At 48.1% G+C, this 22327-nt stretch overlaps 1 protein-coding gene across 1 annotated transcript in view; it reads right to left on the bottom strand.

The window, feature by feature from the left end:
- TMEM132C (transmembrane protein 132C) overlaps positions 1-22327 on the bottom strand; it is a 175323-nt gene that overhangs the window by 62864 nt on the left and 90132 nt on the right. Inside the window, exon 3 of the mRNA XM_054288608.1 lies at positions 12880-13026. Within this exon, the coding sequence (XP_054144583.1) occupies positions 12880-13026 (147 nt within the window). The remainder of the gene's footprint in view (positions 1-12879; positions 13027-22327) is intronic.

The following is a 22327-nucleotide window of genomic DNA, read 5'->3' as shown; positions in this document are numbered from 1 at the left end:
ACAGAGTGCAGGGGGTCACAGTGAATGTTCTGGATTCAGATCAACCCTTGTGACCCAACAGACCTGGGCTGGCCCAGGCCAAAGCTCTGCTCGCGATGGGACTCACCATGCAGCAGCAATCCCATCATCAGAGGTCACCTGAGAACCTTCCAGCCCTTTTCTGCTGCAAATGGGTGATTAATGAGATCAATGTCCTTCCCAGAAACTGACTGAACTGGAGGGGGAACTGAGCTGAGTGCTTCTGGCGTTTTTAACCTGCCATGTCAGGCAGTGAGTAAGGGCCATTATCTCCAGTTCATATCTTAGGAGAAGTTAGGGAGGTGATTTCTACCCACATCACTAAGTCTCAGAGCAAAATGACAGATGGATGTGGAAACTGGCTTAGAGAAGAGACTAGAGGGACACCAGTCCCACAAAGACTTTGAAGGTTAACTTTATACACCTTTAGGAAACTCTGGGAAAGCCTGCAAGTTCCAGACTCGCAAACCTAGAGTTTTCAGGTATCAGCACAAACAACCTGGGGTGAGCTACCTACATACCTTGGACAAATGTCAAAATGCTGTCACTGGCTGATGGCAATAGGGAAATTGCTTCTATAGCCTGGTGAGCAGGAATGCACAGAACGAAGCCAGCACCAGGAATGGCATACTGCAAAGTATAAAATTATAAGTGCATAGATCTCCCCGTAATAACTTCAATCTTTAGTCTTTGTTTAGCGCTCTGCTGTTTTCAGTACAAAGAAAGAACCTTATGGCATTAGCCCCAGGAGAAATGTGACTTTCCTTAGAAAAAGAACAACCATTATCCTTTTGTATTCTCTTTGAAGAGCAGTAATTTCAATACTTTCTTTTAAAATATAAGTTACAAGTACTTAGCAAAGAAAGAGTGACTGTTGACATATCTTTCCTGCATCTAATAATCTCTTCCTTTCACTTAAACTATCTTTTTCCCTGTAGAGGATTATTATCATTGAGCTCCTTGGAGTCTGACAATAAGTGAAATGTTTTGGCTATTGAGTCAGAAGCATTAAGATTTTAAAAAGAGCAGTACAGAGACATGAAAGAATGAAATTGAAATGGCCAAATCATGTACACTTGATTACAATGAGAGACAGAAAACTTTTAAAGGCTCAGGAGAGGTTTGGTCTGTTCGCTTCCATCCCACTCAGAGCCCTTCCCCTCGCAGCACCCCCTGCAAGCCTGGTGACCCAGCTGATTAACCCTGCTCCTTGTTGTGCCGCAGATCCTGGAACAAGGGACACAGGCTCTGGTGAGCCATGCACAGCCCAGTGCTGACCTGCACGGCCTCTGAGCTGAGGAACAGCCTCGGGATGTGAAGGCCCAGCTCTGCCCTCAGTGCTCAGAGCAGGTTTGGACCATGAGGAACATGGGCAGGCTGCAGCTAGGGCTCCTTGAGCTCCGTACCCAGTGCTCCAGAGCTGCTCTTTATCCCATAACCACTCCATAACCAGTGCTCCAGAGCTGCTCCCTGTCCCTGATCCCACAAACACTCCATAACCAGTGCTCCAGAGCTGCTCCCTGTCCCTGATTCCACTCCATAACCAGTGCTCCAGAGCTGCTCCTTGTCCTTCATCCCATAACCACTCCATACCCAGGGCTCCAGAGCTGCTCCCTGTCCCTGATTCCACAAACACTCCATAACCAGTGCTGCTGCTCCTTGCCCTTCATCCCTCACACCCATCCATGCTCATCCTCTCTCCCCAGGGTGTCTCCACCAGGATTTTGGTAAGAAAAGCAGCAGCACTGACCCAGTGAGAGGGTGGAAACAAAAAGGGGCATCCAAGGGCCACAGCTGTGCTCTGTACCTGTGGAACAAGGGAGTTCTGTTCTTGGGAAGAGGGAGCTGTCCCCAGGGCAGCACAGACCAGGCTGGGGTCCCACAAAAAGCAGTTGGGGGCTACAATCAGCTAAAAGCTCTTGAATGTCAGGGGCAAGAACCTCGGCACTCCAATGCCTTGGAAAATTCCATCTCTCCCTGCTTCAGGTGAAGAACCAGCAGCAGTTATAAAACTGAAGGGTTTGCACACTGTCCTGAGTCTGATTTCAGCAATATCTGGAATAGGTAGAATAAAGAAGCTAAAGAGAGTAGGAGCTGCTAACAATTAGTGACTAATTACATGTGTAGATGCTTAAATAGCAGCATTTCCAAATCTTGGAGCGTACATACTGTAAATCTTTCATGTAAAGGATTTGCAGAGAAAGGAATCCTCAAACCCTCTTTAACATCTTCAGTGGAACAAAAGATCTTTCTGTACACTCTCTGACATTACTCAGGAAACAGCAAATTATCTGATTCAATTGGCTCATGAGTAAAAGAGCACACAGCAATTAACTCCTTAGAAACCAAATCCCCCTTTGAGAGGATTTATTATATAAAAAAATACTAAATACATAATAAAATAAGTAATGCAAGAATTTAGAACTAAGCACAGTCAAATACAGGAAAATATAAGAAAAAATGTAGGATGGAAAAGAAAAATAGTCTTAAATGTAAGAAAAAAATTCTCATGCAGGGCTGAGCTACTCAGCAGTCATTACCATTACAAAGGGATGAAGTCTCCAACAATCTAAGTAATCTGAACAGATAAGTTACCCACCACAGTCCACAAAAGATGTGGCTTCAAAGTAGGCAGGATTAATGGTCTTGCTTCCTGGCAAAATGAAGTCATGCTTGTGTATTTGTGAATAATTTTGCAGAAGGCAAGAACAGCTACAATAGAGGCTGATAAACACTCCAGCCAGCTGCTCCCTCCACATGGGCTGGGGTTTGTCTTGAGAGTGTCACTGAAACTGAAACTCTGCTCTGTGTCTCACATGTTCACGGGGAACTGAACACTGGAAACACACAGAAAAGATGGCAAATGATAAAGAATGGAAATGATTTACTGTGCTTTGGTGGTTAAAGCATCTCAACATCTGATGCGTGGGTGATGCCCAAGGAAGGATCCTCCTGCTCATGCACATCCATGGTGTGCCCTTGCTCCAGGGTCAGTGTGTGACCCAAATTAGAGATTTATGTTCCCACAAACACAGAGATGTTAAAGCTGATGGAAATTCTTCACTGAACACTGAATCAGGCTCCAAATTACAAACCTGGTTACTTCTTTCTGTCCTCATAGCTGGGTCTGAACTCCTGCTGCCAATTACTGACACATCTCTTCCAAATCAGTTGCTGAGGTCAGAGCAAAGCCAGGGAAATCAGGAATCCCCTGGGAGCAGATGGTGCTGAGGAGCTCATATTTCCCAACTTTTAAGAAGTCAGAGCCTATTTATGCCCAACACGTAAATGCCACTTGCCCTCCATGTCCTGGCTTTGCTCTAAATGCACTCTGTTCCACAGCTCTGGGGATCTTGTGGATTTTCTGTTTAATAAACCCACCATGAATTAATGTGAGATCCACAGCGAACCACAACAAATCTCTACTGATTTGCATCACTGAGGGACGTGGCAATTATATCATCTTTGAAGACTTTGTGTTTCATCTCACCTCAGCAACTCTACCAGCCCCAGGAATACTGGAGAGAACAGGAGAGGCTGCCTGTCAAAATAATTAACACAGCTTTAATTAACAGAACATGGCAACAATCCCCTTCTTGGGTGGTTCTGGGAGTAATGTCAGCAAAAGCTGAGTTTGTGGCCAGTTCTGAGTGAGCAAGTCCCCTGCCCTTACCATGTCATTTCCAGGTTAACTTTTCCAGGAGTTCTGTTGGGAATTTTCCCTGCACTTAAACAACGTTTATCTGTAAAGTACAGGAGTTGTACAGCCGGTGAGGAAATCACAGCAGGCACAACCAAACTGTGGAACTGCACACATGCAGCCAGCCAAACATCCCCAGCAACGAACAGATCCAGCTTTTCAATATTCCTTACCAGTCTCATTAAATCTCTGGGCATTTCTCAGGATAAAAATTGACAAATAGCATCTCCAAGTGGAGAGCCTCGCCACGCTCCTGCACTTCCTCAGACATGACAAAAAGGAAATGATAATCACAAGCAATTAAAGCCTCCAAACCCAAGTGAACAATTGCTAAACTAAGCAGAGAGATGCTGCTCCTTTGGGGATTGTCAGTGGTGCTTGCTGAGCTCTGATTTGGCTGAAATCTTGTTCTAGTGGAGTGCAGCCTGCACATCACACACATCACAGATTCCCTTTGCTCACTACACTCCAGTGAATGAATTCCATGCCACACAGAACTGTGACTTCTGGCTAAGAACAGATGTAAACACTGAAATTCAGTGCTGGCCCATCAGTGGACAGAACACTTTGCTTTCCAAACCATCTGATAGCATTGCTAAATATGCCAGGCTCATTAAAAATAGTTGAAATAGGGATGAATTCAGTGTCTGAGGTCACTTGAGTACTCTGGCAGAGTCATTATCGAATTTCTACCAGTGTGATTACAAAGAGTGCGTGCTCAGTCCATTAATCTGCAGCATGCAAACCAAAAATCAATGGGGTGCTACTTCAAACTCCTTTTTGTAATAATTACCATCATGTATGAGGGTGTACACGTGGGAGGGAGTGCGGAAGCTGCTGTCACAGCCCTGGATGGAAAAGAGATCACCTGGTTTTCTGAGCTGGACACCAGAGAGGAGAAACAAGAGAAAAGTCAAAATTTGTTCTAAACTTGGGCTCAAATTCAGTCTGCAAAGGAAATTTTGCCATTTGCTTCAATGAAGACAAGGTTTCTCCCCTGGAAACTTCCCTGGAAGCTGGGAATTGATGTCAATGATGTGAAGCAGCAGGAATGGGGCAGCAGGGACAGCTCTGCTGCCAGGGGGGAGCAGGAGCCCACAGCACCAGCAGCATCCCAAAATCCCCCCAGCCAGCCCCACCTGCTTTTCTGACCATCCCTGCTTAACCTGTACAATTTACAACAAGGACCCAGCATTTATGTAATAATTTTCCATTTATGTAATGATTTTCCACCTGTTCCACAGAGCAGTCCCTGTTATTACATAACAAAATAAATAGAGATTTTTATCAGTACTTTGAATAGGCAGTAACACATCAAACCAAAGTAACTTTGATTGGAAGAGTAAATCTCAGTGAGCCAGTGCAGAAACAAATGGATCAGCTGTCCAATATATTATATTTTGTGTAAGGAATGGAAAGGTTTCAGATAAATGGTGGTGCTTCAGCACTGTTAGCTGGTCAGCTGTGACTGATCTGACAGAGACACGAGATGGAAAAAATATTCTAAATAATCTAATTGTCTTTTGTGATATTGTAGCCAGCTTTCCAGAGGTCTCTCCTCACCAGTTTAAAGTGCCTTGAGCTCAGAGGAGTTTTGTTATTACAAAATTCCTCAAGCACAGAGGGCTTACATGTGTAAGAAACATATTTCAATTCGCTTCGCCGAACACTTACAAAGTTCTTATTCACTTTATTCTTGAAAGGTTTGGCTTTTGGCACTTTTTCCTAAATTTTCTCCATTCTTTAGTGCCTGACTGATTTATTTCCTGCGCTGTGAAAGTTCCAGGGGAAAGCAGAGTTGCTTGGCAGCGTGATGGGGTATTGCTGAACTCAGCTGTTTGTGCCTCTCAGCAGATGTTCCTGCTTCAAAGGGAGGGAGAAAAAAACACACAGCACAAATTCCTCCTCCCCAATCCCGCATCTTTTGTCTCTTATCTTCCACTGCCCCGAGATCTCAAGGAAGGCTCCATCACAATAGCTGCTAAGCCATCCAAAGGGCGTCCCCCAGAAATAAGGGCTGACCCTGCCCCAGAGCAGATTGAGAGTGCAAGGGGGGAATGAGCAGAGGGTCACACCAGGGATGGGCTGATCAGAGGATTGTCAGGAATAACTTCACTGTGAGTTACAGGTTACTGACATGGCATTGCTGGGTGCAAGGGGCCAGCAGGGTGCAGGGAGGGAATGAGCAGAGGGTCACACCAGGGATGGGCTGATCAGAGGATTCTCATGGATAATTTCACTGTGAGTCACAGGTTACTGACATGGCATTGCTGGGTGCAAGGGGCCAGCAGGCAGCAGGCTGGGGCAGAGGATGCCAGGGGGACTCCCAGCTTTTCCCCTGCATGTTCCAGGAGTGCTCAGAACACCTTCTGTAACTGAGCCCAAGTGAAAGCTGAAAAGCAAACTGAGTGTTTGCAGGTCGCTCTGGAGAAATGAATACCTTGCCAGAGAGTCAGAAAATCCTCTGACCCTGGACATCAGGAGTTACAGTTATTATTGAACCTGTCCATCAGTCTGCATGGATGGAGAGCTGCTGTCCCATTATTCCATGATTGCACATCCATTCTGTTTGTGTGGGCTCTGCTCTATTTACATTATAATGGAATAAAACAATACATCCAACCTGCCTGGAGAGTAGGGCAGGCACTGGCTGCAGCTCTCAGCAAGGCTGGGTTACTGCAGGCATTGACTGAGCCTCCAGCATTTGGTTTGATAAGCATGTAAAAAGCTTTTCTAAACGATACAAATTTGCTGTGCAAACAGATTTGATGCTTTCATTTGGGCAAGAAATATGTGAAGAATGCCCTTTCTCTTGGAGCTTCAGCCCTGCTGCTTTTCAATAGACCCAGGAACTTTAAAGTAGATTAAAAAAAAAAAAAAGAACAATTATTGCAACCAAAAGTTCTGTAGAGATCATGGATAGATCTCTAATGCATCTTCTTATCTCATCTCTACTAATTAATTTCTTCTCTTAGATAAAAAATCTCATGGGCATGCCTTACTCCTTGGCTACAACTATTTTAAGTTATGTATGAAGATTACTATAGTATTTTTTGAATGGTCAGGACTAAGTCTAACAGTGGTTTTGTTGAAATCCAACAAGAAAATTCCTCCATCCTCCATCTTCCATCCATCCTTCATCCTCAATCCTCCATATTCCATCCTCTATCCTCCATCCATCCTCCATCCTTCATCCTCCATCCTCAATCCTCCATCCTCTATCCTCCATCCATCCTCCATCCTCCATCGTTCTTCCTTCATCCTCCATCCTTCTCCTGGCTCAGGCCTTTGCTGAACCCTGCTGCCATCCAAGGCACACAAGAGGAGCCATGTGAAAGGCTCCTTTGGGAAGGCCCCTCTAACCCCAGCCTCGTGCCCTGGGGCAGCCACAGTTGCAGGCACAGCTGGAACAGATGTGTCAGATGCGTCCTGGCACCTCCCGTGCCCACTGGAGAATGCGTGCCCTGTGTGCCCTGGAGCAGGCATCCTGCCAGGGAGAGCCCTGCCAGTGCAAGGCCAGCAGGCAGAGGGGTGATCTGGGACATGAGATGAGATGAGATGAGATGAGATAAGATAAGCAGGAAGGGGAAGGGGGCTGGAGCAGCAGGTGAAGGCTCAGCTGGAGCAGCCCTGGACAGCCACACACACATTCCCAGTGGCACTGGGAGCTCACAGATGCTCAGCACAGCAATGACTCACTCTGCAGGCTCCCAGGGCTGCTCCAGTCACTTGCCAGCAGCCCAAAAGGCTGCACTGGAATGTGCACGGTGCTTCAAACAAGGGGCCAGAATTATTGAGCATGGAAGGTTTTAATTAAGGTCGTTGAGTCCAGCCATCCTGCCAGCACTGCCAAGTCCATCACCAGAGCACATCCCCAAGCACCACATGCCCTTGTTTCACAGATACTCCAGGGACTCCTTCCCTGGGCAGCCTGGCAGCCCTTGCAGTGGTGAACCTTTCCTCATATCCAATCTAAACCTCCCATGGTGCAATGTGAGGCTTCTCCTCTTGCCCTACCTGAGCACACACCTGGCTCACGTTCAGCCAGCACCTCCAGGCTCTTCTCCCAATTTTCCCTTGAGTTATGGAGCTTCATTCTGCTCAGCTGAGGCCATTTAGCACCTCAGCCTCTTCCTCACCCTTTGTCACAGTGTTTCCCCCACATCCAGTGAAGAATGGAGATTCTCCTGAGCTCTCCTCTTGTTCATATATCCATATACAATGCCTGCTCATATGTGAATTTCTTGTAAATGAATGGAAATTGTTTCTGTTTCAGGGTTGAATGGTGTAGCCATCCATTGCTGGTGCCTTCCTCCCAGAGTGTCGGTGCAGTTTGTACAGCTCAGTCCCTGCAGACACTCGTGTGACCTCCTGTAGACATGCACAATTTCCCAAGCACTCACAGCAGTGGCATGTGCCATCCCAGCTCTGCTCCCGCCTCAATTATCAGTCAAAAGGATAAACAACTGGCATGAAAAAATCCTGACCCACAAGCAAAAACCTCTGAATCCTTGTGAGAACTGAATCCATGCTCTCTGCTCGGGCTGCAAGGTTTTGAGGTCAGCAGGCACCACTGCCACTCTGCTGAGCTCTGCACACCCCTCTGACCCAAAACTGCCAGGGCAGGGTGACCCAGATTCTGAAATCATTAATAACATCCTCCCTGCTCATAACGTGTGACTGCTGCTGTCTGTTCCCATCCTGGGCACGGGCTGGCTGTGCTGTGCTGCAGGCAGACACACTCCACATGGCTCTCCCTTCCCAGGCCTGACTCATGCTCTACACACACACTTTACTTTTGTTTTTCAATCACAAGGGAGTTGATTTCACTGACATCTCTTGGCAGCCTATGGTGCTAGCAGACAGAGCAGGGATCTGCACAGAATTGCAGCGGCTTTGTTGCTTTCCCCCACGTGCTAATGATACCAAACACAGCCTGGGAATGTAATTACTGTTTGCATGGGCATGCAGGGACTCCCAGACATGGCTCCAAACAGCCACAACAGCCCCAGCCCAACAGAACGTGCACATGTGGCACATGAGAGGGGAGAAGTGGCTGTGACACGGCCTGAAACATCAGCACAACATCTGGAAGCTCTCTTCCCCTGCCTCTCTATCAGACAGCTGGCTGCAGGGCTGTAAGCCACAGGCCTCTCCAAAGGTTCAAGGCCAAGAGGATAAAGTGCTCCATCACAGCAGTTTTCCATTATGGCAGTGTTTCTAAATCTCTCTGCTCTCCCCCACGCTGTTTCTGTGCCTGGCTGACAGAAATCCACAGTGCTGGGTGATCCAGTTCCCCCATCCAGGGGCACAAATGCCAACCTGAGGGCAGCTGGTCCCAGGACAGCCCGGGTGTGCAGCAGCAAGAGGAGCCAGGCCTGGATCAGACTCACCTCAGGATGCTCTGGGGCTTTGGCTCTGGCACAGAAGCCAGCCTAAGAAATTCCCTGAGCCCTCCTTGCTCCCACCTGCTCCTCATCCCCACAGCAAGCCAGAGCTCTGCTGCACTGAAATTTGATATTTTAAAAAACAAACCCCACAAATACCCCTTGCTCTGCGTTGGAACAGCTCTCCTGCCTGTGGGGCAGCCAGAATAGATACCCAAAGAGCAGGAGCCCTTCCACAGGGGCTGTTCTCAGCTGAGAGTGGTACCTCACAAACCACACCAGCCTGAGGCTGGGACCAAACCAGGCAATGCTGAGAGATGGAACTGGTTCCAAATCACACCAGCCTGAAGCTGGGACCAAACCAGGCAATGCTGAGAGATGGAGCTGGTTCCAAATCACACCAGCCTTAGGCTGAACCAAACCAGGCCACACTGAGAGATGGAACTGGTTCCAAATCACACCAGCCTTAGGCTGAACCAAACCAGGCAATGCTGAGAGATGGAGCTGGTTCCAAATCACACCAGCCTGAGGCTGGGACCAAACCAGGCAATGCTGAGAGATGGAGCTGGTTCCAAATCACACCAGCCTTAGCCTGGGACCAAACCAGGCAATGCTGAGAGATGGAGCTGGTTCCAAACCACACCAGCCTGAGGCTGAACCAAACCAGGCAATGCTGAGAGATGGAGCTGGTTCCAAACCACACCAGCCTGAGGCTGAACCAAACCAGGCAATGCTGAGAGATGGAGCTGGTTCCAAACCACACCAGCCTGAGGCTGAACCAAACCAGGCAATGCTGAGAGATGGAGCTGGTTCCAAACCACACCAGCCTGAGGCTGGACCAAACCAGGCAATGCTGAGAGATGGAGCTGGTTCCAAACCACACCAGCCTTAGCCTGGGACCAAACCAGGCAATGCTGAGAGATGGAGCTGGTTCCAAACCACACCAGCCTGAGGCTGAACCAAACCAGGCAATGCTGAGAGATGGAGCTGGTTCCAAACCACACCAGCCTGAGGCTGGGACCAAACCAGGCAATGCTGAGAGATGGAGCTGGTTCCAAATCACACCAGCCTTAGCCTGGGACCAAACCAGGCAATGCTGAGAGATGGAGCTGGTTCCAAACCACACCAGCCTTAGCCTGGGACCAAACCAGGCCACACTGAGAGATGGAGCTGGTTCCAAACCACACCAGCCTTAGGCTGAACCAAACCAGGCCACACTGAGAGATGGAGCTGGTTCCAAATCACACCAGCCTTAGGCTGGACCAAACCAGGCAATGCTGAGAGATGGAGCTGGTTCCAAACCACACCAGCCTGAGGCTGGACCAAACCAGGCCACACTGAGAGATGGTTCCAGGACTGACCAAAAATATCCTTTTTTGTCTACCCCAAGCACACCCAGCAAAGCTCCAGAAGCAGAAGCAACAAAGGAAAACAAGCAACCAAGCAGTTGTGTAAGCCTTGTTTTCACTAATCAGCACTGTTGTTATCCTCATCAATAGCTACTTGAGTCTCAGCAGAAACTGCATTATGAGGCACACAAACATTGCTGATTTCAAGCTGTTTGCAGTTACTTGCCATAGTTGCAAAGCCTTTCTGAATAATTTTAAAGTAAACTCTGGCTCCTGGCTTGAGCACCACAAAGTATTTCTTAAAAAAGTAAAGAAGCATGACCCACTTAAATTCTCAAAGGTAATGGTAAACAATTACTGATGTGATGTATCTAAAATATCTCTTGTGTTCTATTATTTATATAATGTGAAAGGTGTATTAGCTGCTGCTGCATTCAGACTCAAACTGCTTCTTTCAAGGTGCTTACAGAGTAATTATATACACACTAATGACAGAGAAATGAGCAAAAAGGAAAAGCAAAAATCAGTATTTTTATTGAGTCTGGGCACTTGTCTCTAGGGTGTGAAGGGGAGAGAGTGCAATGGTTCTCCCTGGTGCAGCAGGGAGATTTCTGAGCAAACACAGAGGAAAACTCCTTCTATACACCAATTAACCAATGTATTTGTGAGCTGGCTGAGCTGCAGGGAGGATGAGGCAGTGCTGGAGCTCCAGAGCTGCTCTCACACCAGCCTGACCTCAGTACAGAACTGCACATCCCCTCTGTGACCCACCCTGCTGAACCAGCCTGGAGGAGCTGGGGGCAGCACAGAAAATTCCCATTAGGGACTCACAGTCCTCCAGCAAATTAAATTAGCCTAATGGAGTATCTGTGCTCTGTGCAGAGGGCTCCAAGTGACACCCAGAGACCCAGCAATGCCCATTTCACCGTGTGCTTCCCTCAGGTTTCCCTGTCCAGCTCCTCCCTGCACACAAACATTTCACTCCAACCAAGGCTCATCATGCTTTCAGAAGACAGCAACTATTTACATGCACAAGTGAGAGAGGCATTAATTAAAACATTGAGTTTTATTTGCATAATTAGTGCCAAAAATATTTTTATGGGTTAATTAGACTTCATGCAAATTGGATTGAGGAGATTTAATTTGGGGTTTGATAACCTGACTATTATAGTTCTGCAGTTGCAAATGTGCTCAGAGCTACACGCTGTTCTACAGCTACGTCCTCCCTTTCAAACTGGTGTAGTTTTTACTCCTGACAGCCCCAAATGATGTTTTTCCTTTCCCTTTGCCAGTCCTGAGGTAGGCTGACCCTGGTAGGATGCCAGGTGCCCACTAAAGCAGCTCCACCTCTCCCCTCCTCAGATGGACAGGGAGGAAAAAACAGAATGAAAGCTCAGGGTTGAGATAAAGACAGGGAGAGATCAGTCACCAAGAGGAAATACCCTAAGTCAGACCATCAGCCCATCAGGAGCTGCTCGTGGTAAGAGGAATTTCTACTTTACACATGTCCAGTATTTGGGCACAGAATACAGAAATTAAAATCAGCTCAGGTTCTCTGTGCCTGAAGGTTTGGTACAAAGCAAAACCAGCCCAGCACCCAGCAAGGACTCCATGGTGCTCCTCTGTGATAACATTGTGATAACAATAATCACAGAGCTGGGGCGTGATCCAAGCATTGTTTGGATCTGTACAATGGGAAATTCCCTGCACGGGCTAATGTACAGCAGCGTTGTGAGAATTCACTATGACTCCTGAGGAGAGCAATAGGATTTCCACTGAAAATACACAACTTTACTGTGTGCCATGGAAGCCAGCCCTGCTGATGGAGCAAGCCCTGCTCCTGCGCTGTGGCACAGCCAGAGCAAGCCCCTGCAAGCACAGCACACAGGCAGGCAGCGGCAGCCCAGCTCAGCCCCACAGGCTCTGCCTCAGGCAGGCACCCAGCAGGCCAAGGAACCTCCTTTGGAAGAACCCCCTGTTTGGCACAGAGGATTATTCTGTGTTACCCACTGGGAGGTTTCAATTACCCTGCCCAGGGGCTCACTGGAAGAACTCCCTGCTTGCTCCATGAGCCAGCCCCAGAGGCTGAGCTGCATTCAGAGACACAAGGTCAAAACTGCCAAGGCAGAAAGAGTAAAGGTTCAGTAAAGCCTTTGAATTAATATTCATATTGCTGCCAAAAGGACACCACCCCCCCAGCCCCAGCGTAGGTCTACTCCATTATTTTTTTCCTTTGAAGTGATGAGTTTTATTGCCCATTGCAGGTCAGCAGATGGTACCACAGCTACCCTGAGTGCCTCCACATTTCCAGGCTGCAGCTTTAGCAGCTGTGAGCAGTGCTGATATGAGCCTTAAGCCCTTCAAGCCCTGAACGGTATTGTGTACATAAATGAGTTTAATGTGCCGAGAAGAGGAGGTTCCATACCTGTTCCTTGAGCTGGGGGCTATCCTCTGGCACAGGACTGTGGTGGTGGAGTGCTTGCCACCATTGCCCACCTCCTGCTTCACGTCCCACTGCCGCGGGTCGCTGGTCCTCGCGCCCAGGATGTTCACACCCTTCTTCACCTTTGCCCTGTGGGAAACGGCAATGGGAAAGGGTTACAAACTCATGCAGGGCTCTCAGAATGCAGCTCAGGCACGGGCATCTCAGCAGAGCAGTTTAAAGGTAAGTGTCAGGTGTGCTTCTCATCCAGCAGTAAACAGGAGAGTGATATCATGAATGTGGCAACATCACATTGTTTGCACAGGGTCTTTCTATGTTCTGCTGGAGTTAGAGGTCAAACTGAACTGCAGGAAAAACCTGCACTGAAGGTTCTTTTCTCTATACAGCCAATATTGTTTTGCCAAAGAGAAGCTTGTCCCAGCACAGAGGACTCTGGCATGTTTGTCTGCATCAAGACAAAATTGTGCCTCACCACTGCACAGAGGAACACTCCACTGGAGAATTATTAACAACCCATATTTATTCCAGATGAAATCCTTCTAGGTATCACTGGACAGGCTGTTGCACCTCTGCCTGACAATTTCCTCTTTCCTGCACATTCCCAAGGAAATTTCTGTTTGAAATCTCCAGCCCTGAGAGAATGCAGCTGTTGGTTGAGACAAGACTTTGTAACCCAGTTCTTACAGGATGCAGCTTTCTGCCACTCCCAGTTGTCATGCCCTGTGGAAAAGCTAACTGTATTTATCTAGTGATGCCAATAACATCAGCAACAACTGCATGGAAGGTTAATTACAGAACACTTGCTAATTGAAGAGCATTTGTACAAAGGATTCTCAGCAAAGGTGTTGTTTGGGTGCAGAATGCTGAACTGCTGATGCTCAGCCCCACCACGAATGGGGCAGATGAAGAGTTATGCAGCCCTTCTTTTCTGGAGACATGAGGGACAGAAGGATGATGAGGATGTGGGGAGGGGGAGGCCACTGAGGAGTCCCCAGCCCTGGGAGCAGTGTGGCCTCACCCTCAGAGGAAGAAGGGAAAGGGCAGCCTGACTCCAGCTAACATCACAGGTCACCACAGCACAGAGGCTGAACTTAAAATCACAATTTTCTAAAATATTCATGCAACACAAAATGCTTGTTACTGGGCAGAAATCATCATCTAGCTGGTGTCTTCTTGACATTTATGAGGACTTGGCACCTAAGTTTCTTTAAAAAACTGGTCTTTCTGCATCTTCAGCCAATAAAACACTCAAAAGCTTGTCGCTAGGAATGACTGAGAGTACCTGTCTTCTCACAGCTTTTCAACAAAACACAATTAATTTAAGGTATTGAAAAAGAAAAGTTGGTGGTTTTTTCTTCCCAGTATAAAAGCATAAAAGATTAATTCTCTCATTTGTAACATGAAACGCCATGGAGTTTTAGAGAATGCTGTCTTGCTCCTGCAAAAGTAGCCTGATGAATCTCTCGTGCCTTCAGCTGAATTACTCCGAAGCAAAAACAGAAAGGCAAAGGAAGAATCAAATTCATTCCTGAAGGTTCATTAAAGCTTTAAGTCCCATTAGGTTTTGCAGTGTATTACAGTTCAGATAAATGAACAATAAATAAATGTTTCAGTATTTATAAAACACCCCTGCCAATCCTGAAGCTGTGTAAATCCATCAGTATTTCTACGGCAATCTGTATTTCAGGCGATCTTTGGATGCATTTTAGGAGGCTGCAATTTAGCAACTGGAGAGAAGTAAAACCTCATTGTTTATACTTTGTTCTTTGAGACAGGCTCTGAAATGACAGAACACCACTCAAAATGAGGCTCCCGTGCTTGGATTTCCAACAGAATTCCAACTCTGTCAGCAGCTGCAAGCTGCTCTCTCCACCATGGAGCCTGACACAGTCAATACCTGGGCTCCTGTAATTAGGATGGACATGTGGATGGGTGGCCAAGGTTAGTGGTCACATACACTGCCAGAGGACCAGAGCAGGGCTGCAATGCCATTTTGTTAATTAACTACACCATGGGGCATTAAGTTGAGTGGTTTGCACATATGCCATTATATAAAGCCCATTAAAAAAAAATTCCATCCCAGGGTAAAGTAGGTTATGTTTAGTGAGAAAAATCAATGTTGTGATTGCACTTAGGACTGGAATGAGGGTATGAACACCCAGAAGATTGAACTTCCGAAATAAATATGCAGAAGCACAATTTGCAACTCTCCCTCTAAAAAGGGCATTGAGTTTTACATAACAAGGTCAATGGATGAATCAGAATTAAGTCAGACAGAACTCAGCCCCACACATTTCCAAATGCAATCTGTACATATGCTACAAATGTTTTCACTCCAATTTTATTTACTTGGTGTTTGAGTGCTAGCAAGGAAAAGTCTATTTAATTACTCACCAAAGATTTGTTGACCTTGTTGGATGCTTGTGATTAAATATTCATTTTTTTAAATCAGTAGTGCCAACTTTGTACATTAAAAATCTGTAAGTTATACTACCTCAATAAACCCCAAGACCGAGGACCTGGAGGCCAAATGACTTGAGAGCCTGCTGTATTTACCCAGATAACCTTACAGTATTTATAAATGCACTGTGTTTACTTGAGGGTGACAATAAATGGGGAGGACAAACAGCTGATGGGGTTCCCCACTGCAGCTGGGAAGTTCTTTGCTGTTCCTGATTATCCACAGGTAGATGTAGATGGTTGTCCTCACACAGAGGCTTTTCTGCACTGCTCCATGGCCTGCAAGCATCTACCAGCCAGAAATTGTCAGCCTGGACTTCCACCCAAAGTGGAGCCAAAATCCTCCCCTCCATTACTACTCTAAACAACCTCCTGGGAGTGTCATTAAATCTCAAACTAAAAATGCACAAAGCTAAAAATGCACAGAACTAAAAATGCACAAAACTGAAAATGCACAGAACTGAAAATGCACAGAACCTAAGGGCAGCAGCTCATTCATTTGAGGGTGATGGTCTGGGAGCTGGAAGTTAAGCCCAGCGTTTGATCTCGTGACAAAAGCCAAGGCTGAATGGGAGCTGGAGCCCAGCCCAGCAGAGCAGAGCTCAGCCCCAGCCCTCCCTGGGGAAGGGGTTCCCTCCCTCTGAACACATGGCGCCCAGAACAAGGGGGGATTTTCTTGCTTGAACTCCTGAGGTTATGAACTCATAGCACAGGGAATCTCTGCCTCAGCTTTGTCTCAAAATAACTGTCTCTCTTTAAATCTCTCCAATGGGGAATTAGAAGATTCTGCTGGCAAGCAGAGCAAGCAGCATCTCAAAGATATTACAGAGAGCCTCCAGCAGCTTACCTAGGAATCATTACTTAATTTGTGTCGAGACCAAGTAAAAGCATTTATTTACTCACACAATCACACAGCAAATGTGCAATTTCCAAGCAAATATTTCACTTTCAACTTGAAGCTTTCAGTTATACACAAAGATTTCCATTTAGCACATCACCTTCCTAACGTGTCAAACCCAGAAATGATGTTTCTAATTAATGCATTCTGATCAATTGCAGATGAAAATCTAATTCTTGCATTTCGCTATGCTCAAATTACAAGAAATGTCAGCAGTATTTAGATATAATACTGTACAGCTATTAAAGACAGCAACCAAAAGGCAATTGAATCAGCAAGAGCCAGAGCTGGAGATGTGACTTATGATTTAAGCAGCTCAAATTATTGCTTCCTATTTAAATTTAAAAGTTAATCTTGCAGAAGTGCTGTGCCATGGAAGGGCTGTGCTACCTGCAGCAGTGCTGGAGAGAGGGCACAGAGTGCTGAGAGCTCCCACCAGCCCTTCCCATGCAGGATTCTGCTGAGTGTGCTGACACCAGAGAGCATCACCCCTTTTACTGCAGAGCAAGGATGCTCAGAGCAGCAGGGGAGCTGCTCTGCCTGGCTGGGCTGGGCTGGGCCAAGGGGAAGGCTCAGGGCAGCACGGGGAGCTGGGCACATCCCTGGCTGCCCTGAGCTGGCAGCATCCAGAGCAGGGCTGAGCTGTGGCTCTGTGCAGGACCAGGGAAGCAGCAGTGCCAGGGCCTGGGAATGCAGCAGTGCCAGTGCCTGGGAATGCAGCAGTGCCAGTGCCTGGAAATGCAGCAGTGCCTGGGAATGCAGCAGTGCCAGGGCCTGGGAATGCAGCAGTGCCAGTGCCTGGGAATGCAGCAGTGCCTGGGAATGCAGCAGTGCCAGTGCCTGGGAATGCAGCAGTGCCAGTGCCTGGAAATGCAGCAGTGCCTGGGAATGCAGCAGTGCCAGGGCCTGGGAATGCAGCAGTGCCAGTGCCTGGGAATGCAGCAGTGCCTGGGAATGCAGCAGTGCCAGGGCCTGGGAATGCAGCAGTGCCAGGGCCTGGGAATGCAGCAGTGCCTGGGAATGCAGCAGTGCCAGTGCCTGGAAATGCAGCAGTGCCAGTGCCTGGGAATGCAGCAGTGCCAGTGCCTGGGAATGCAGCAGTGCCTGGGAATGCAGCAGTGCCAGGGCCTGGGAATGCAGCAGTGCCTGGGAATGCAGCAGTGCCAGGGCCTGGAAATGCAGCAGTGCCTGGGAATGCAGCAGTGCCAGTGCCTGGGAATGCAGCAGTGCCTGGGAATGCAGCAGTGCCAGTGCCTGGGAATGCAGCAGTGCCTGGGAATGCAGCAGTGCCAGGGCCTGGGAATGCAGCAGTGCCTGGGAATGCAGCAGTGCCAGTGCCTGGGAATGCAGCAGTGCCTGGGAATGCAGCAGTGCCAGTGCCTGGGAATGCAGCAGTGCCTGGGAATGCAGCAGTGCCAGGGCCTGGGAATGCAGCAGTGCCTGGGAATGCAGCAGTGCCAGTGCCTGGGAGTGCAGAACTGGGGACTGGAGGGGGAACAGGGCCATGCCCTCAGCAGCAGCACCAGGTACCTCTCACCTGGGCTCACCCTGCCCTCCCACCACAGCTTACACAGCAGGGCTGCTCTGGAGAATAAACAGCTAAACCAACACTCAATTCCTATAACCAGTGAGCTGCACAGTGTCTGGAGAGCTGTCCAGCCTCGAAGCCTTGTGTTTCGTGCCAGGCCGTTTGCTATCTGTGCTCATTGCCATCCCTGGCGTGGAGCAGCCTGGCTGCAGGGCCGGGCACGGCTCTGGGTCTCTGCAGCTCACACCTGCAGTCCAAGCAAGGATCCCAAACCCAAACTCAAGGCAGCTCCGAGGGCTCCTGTCCGGGCTGTCCCTGAGGATGCTCCAAGGATCCCAAACCCAAACTCAGCAGCAGCAGCTCCGAGGGCTCCTGTCCGGGCTGTCCCCGAGGATGCTCCTGCTCCAGAGCGAATCCTGGCATTCCTCAGCCTGGAGCTTGAGCTGAACAAATGCTGACCCCTTTTGGTCAGCCTCCTCCGAGCCTCGCTGCCTCTCCTGCTCTTTGCTAGCTCTCCTCAGCAGCCCCTGAGTTTTGTGGCTGTAAAGGTCAGGTTGTAAGGAATTCCTTCAGCTCTCCTGCTGGCTCCTTGCTGGGCTGCATGTCACAATTAACACTCAAAACTTCATGAGTTCTGCCAGAAAAATTTCAGCTTTTTCCTGCCGTGATTCACTCCTCTCCTCCTTTGCTCCCAGAGTAAATCAGGAGATTAAAGCCAGCTGCAGGAACCCATGAAAGCCAGGCAAGAGACTGACCACAGCAATTAAGCAAGATGTGTTTTATGAAGTAAATATTTTCCCTTTCATCTTTCTGTATGCAATGAGTTGCCGGATCTCACGGCAGCTCTGAAGGAACAGCACAAACATCTGCCTGCACAGCATCCCTCATGAAGAGCTGGGAAGCCAGAGGTGGGACAGAAGATGGCCTGGTTAGCTGGGTCAGCCTTTCAAACACGATCCTTTAATTTGCACGGGCAGGGTGAGTGTGATTGAGGAGCTTGGCTCAGCTCAGGGAATTTGGGGATCAGGTATCAGCTCAGCTTCAGGCTGGGCTCCACACAGGGTCCCTGGCTGATCATCCCACTCCAACAAGCTCCCTGTGGCCTCCTCTTTCCTACAGAAATTTTCATTTACAAGCCACAAGTCCACATCAGCAGGAAAAGAGAGCCCTCTCTGAACTGCAGGATTTAGGTACTAAATGGATGAGGTAATAAATGACTGCTAAAAGCAGCATTTCAGATTTGGTCCCCAGCTCAGGAGCCACTGCAAAGGGCCATCCATGCAGGAACCATCAGTAAAAGCCAAGACCTTGCTGCTCAGAGCATCCTTTCTGCTTCAGGCATTTCTCTCTCATAGTGTACCCAAAAAAGGCCTCCAGGAAACCACTTTTGTAGAAAAACAGAAAACAGCCTTTAAAATGTCAAAACAGCTAAAGTAGGCACACAGCTCCAGCTCTTCACTCCTTACAATTTTGCTTTCACTTCCAATAGACCACAAGGTTGGTCTATTTGAAATGACTTTGGAAAAGAGAACACGTCAAAACAAAACAAATAGAAATATGTCACTTTGAAAGTGCAGTAATAAAACCCTTTAAGAATCTCCAAAGCAGAATGCTTAAGCTTCTTGAATATAGGGAGCAGCTGAGGCACATTTCAGTATTTCTGAAACCTCCTCAGTCTGGTAAATTGGACTAAATTCAGCCCAAAACTGCATATTCTGGTGACTTTCATGTCCATCAAAATGATACAAATTCTCCCATTGCTAGAGAGGAGTCCTGGGATCTGAAATAGCTCAAGGGCTGATCTTCTGCAGTGCTTCTTACATAACTAAAATTCCCTGAGACCCTTGGAAAATCAGCTGTCCTCTATTTCAATAGCAATAGGTGCTTCACATCCCTTAGGAAGCTTTGGAGAGCTCAGCTGCAAGGCACGAGGTGGATGCTGCCAGCTGTATTTTAGATTTATTTTTTCTCCAAAAAAGAAATCCAATGTATTTTGGGATGTTCCAGGGACAGAGTTTTTTGGGTTTTGGGCTGATATCTGTGGTTAACTCTTTGTTAACATCACCAGCCCTCTTGAGGAGTCAGCTATCCCATTACTGGGTTTTAAAAGGAAAGCAGAGAGAGGTGATTTCTATAAAGTTTGGATAACCCTACTCAAGGCACAGTCAGTCACTGAACCTGACAGATCCATGGCAAAGCTGCTTTCCCCAGCCCTGAATTTTAATAGCACTAGTTAAGGGGTTAGGAAAGGGGTGTGAGGGCATGGGGAAATCCTAAAAAAACCTATAAATAAAAGCAGGATGGAAGTACACAACACAGAGAATGTGGATTTGTCATCCAAGCCAATGTGAATTTACAACCTGCTAACATCCTGCCTGCAGCAAAGACAAACCCTGCAAGCTCCTGAGCTCCCAGCAGCTGTCACTGAACTCAGTTTGTTTGCAAAGACTCCTCTCTCTCATTCCTTTCCTTAGTATAGATCAGCTCTGGATCCTAACTGCATCATTGCCTGGCAGAATAATTAATAATTTCCACCAGGAATCCCTTCTTTTTCTTTTTGCAGCACCTGACCTGGCCTCTCAGGATAGAAAACCCCAGTCCTGGGTTGAAGGCTGGAGATCCCCTCCTGACAAACACTGTCCCAGGTGGCACACGAAGGGCTCCTGCCCAGAACTTACAAAGCACATGATAATAACCAGCACATTTGTTGATTAATGAGCACATGTAATTAGGGACAGGGGACAAGGCCAGAGTGTTTAGCCCTCTTTTCACTGCCCTTCACCTTTTACTCATGGAACCAGCACAAAGTCTGGGTTCACAAGAAATGCAGGGGAATTGCAGAGAACACCAAAGTCCTGCAGGGCCTGAGGGGTTTGCAGAGTGTTTAAAGCCTCTGCTCCCCTCATGCCAGCACTGGGGACGCCTGACCCCAGCTGAGGTGGGCACAGCCTGGGTTTGCAGTTCTCCCTTTCCTTAAGGGGTGAGTGAGCAGCAAAGCTCTGTTCTGGTTTGAAACTCAGACAGACTCATGGCTGAGTGACAGATCCATCTCAGGCACTCTGCAAGGAATGAGAGAAGCTGAAGCACAATCACAGGCAGGTAAAATCCCTGGGCAGCCTTTGCTGGGGGATCGGTATCTGGGTGAACACTCCTTTACGAATTCATCACATGGGGAGGCACTGGAGACCTGCTGGCTGCTCTGCTGTCACAAAGGCAGCTGCAATAATCCTCCTCGCACCAACACATGCCTGCTGAGACAGGCAGAGGAGACAGAGATGGGGCTGTGTAAATAAAAATCCCACCAGGGTGAATCCAGAGCACAGATTCAGCTGCACATGCTAAACACAAGCTCATGGATCTATTTTATAGGACCAGGGACACTTTTTAGATAAGTAAATGCTTTGAGATTATATTTCCCTACTATACCCAGTTTCTATTATTACCAGAAAAATCTCTAAGCTGCATATTTGTGACATTCCCCCAGCTGGCAGAGCAACAGCAGTGCTGAGGAAAATACTTACTGTTTGCAGTGGTTATTAGGATTATTACTCAGACCCCAAGTGACTTTCTGAAGTAATCTTCCCATGCAGTCCCTTTGTGGTTTAATCCCATCCTCACTGCCCCTCAGCAGCTGCCATGAATGCAGCTTTGCCATCAGCCACGGGGCTACAGGGGCTGTGCTTCCCTCTTCCCTTGGGGAAAGCATTTTGCTGAGATCAGCTGCTGGAGAGAAGGGGCAAACACCCTTAAAACAGTGAGGAGGGGAGGAGCCTCCCACTCCATATATAAAAAATATATGTATATATATACATCCTCCTGCCACTCCCTCGAGGTGCTCAGAGCTGCTGCACACTCTGCTCTGGGCCCCAGACAGCTCCATTTCTGTGCTGCTGTGCCAAGCACCTGCACACACAGCTCCATCTCTGTGCTGCTGTGCCAAGCACCTGCACACACAGCTCCATCTCTGTGCCAAGCACCTGCACACACAGCTCCATCTCTGTGCTGCTGTGCCAAGCACCTGCACACACAGCTCCATTTCTGTGCTGCTGTGCCAAGCACCTGCACACACAGCTCCATCTCTGTGCCAAGCACCTGCACACACAGCTCCATTTCTGTGCTGCTGTGCCAAGCACCTGCACACACAGCTCCATTTCTGTGCTGCTGTGCCAAGCACCTGCACACACAGCTCCATTTCTGTGCCAAGCACCTGCACACACAGCTCCATCTCTGTGCTGCTGTGCCAAGCACCTGCACACACAGCTCCATCTCTGTGCTGCTGTGCCAAGCACCTGCACACACAGCTCCATTTCTGTGCCAAGCACCTGCACACACAGCTCCATCTCTGTGCTGCTGTGCCAAGCACCTGCACACACAGCTCCATCTCTGTGCTGCTGTGCCAAGCACCTGCACACACAGCTCCATTTCTGTGCCAAGCACCTGCACACACAGCTCCATCTCTGTGCCAAGCACCTGCACACACAGCTCCATCTCTGTGCTGCTGTGCCAAGCACCTGCACACACAGCTCCATTTCTGTGCTGCTGTG

Source organism: Melozone crissalis, unplaced genomic scaffold (assembly GCF_028551555.1).
Source record: "Melozone crissalis strain CALT ecotype California unplaced genomic scaffold, PUWL_Pcris_2 ptg000063l_1, whole genome shotgun sequence".
Taxonomy (NCBI): domain Eukaryota; kingdom Metazoa; phylum Chordata; class Aves; order Passeriformes; family Passerellidae; genus Melozone; species Melozone crissalis.
The sequence above is the reverse complement of the archived record's forward strand: the minus strand, read 5'-3'. Positions and strand labels throughout refer to the sequence as shown.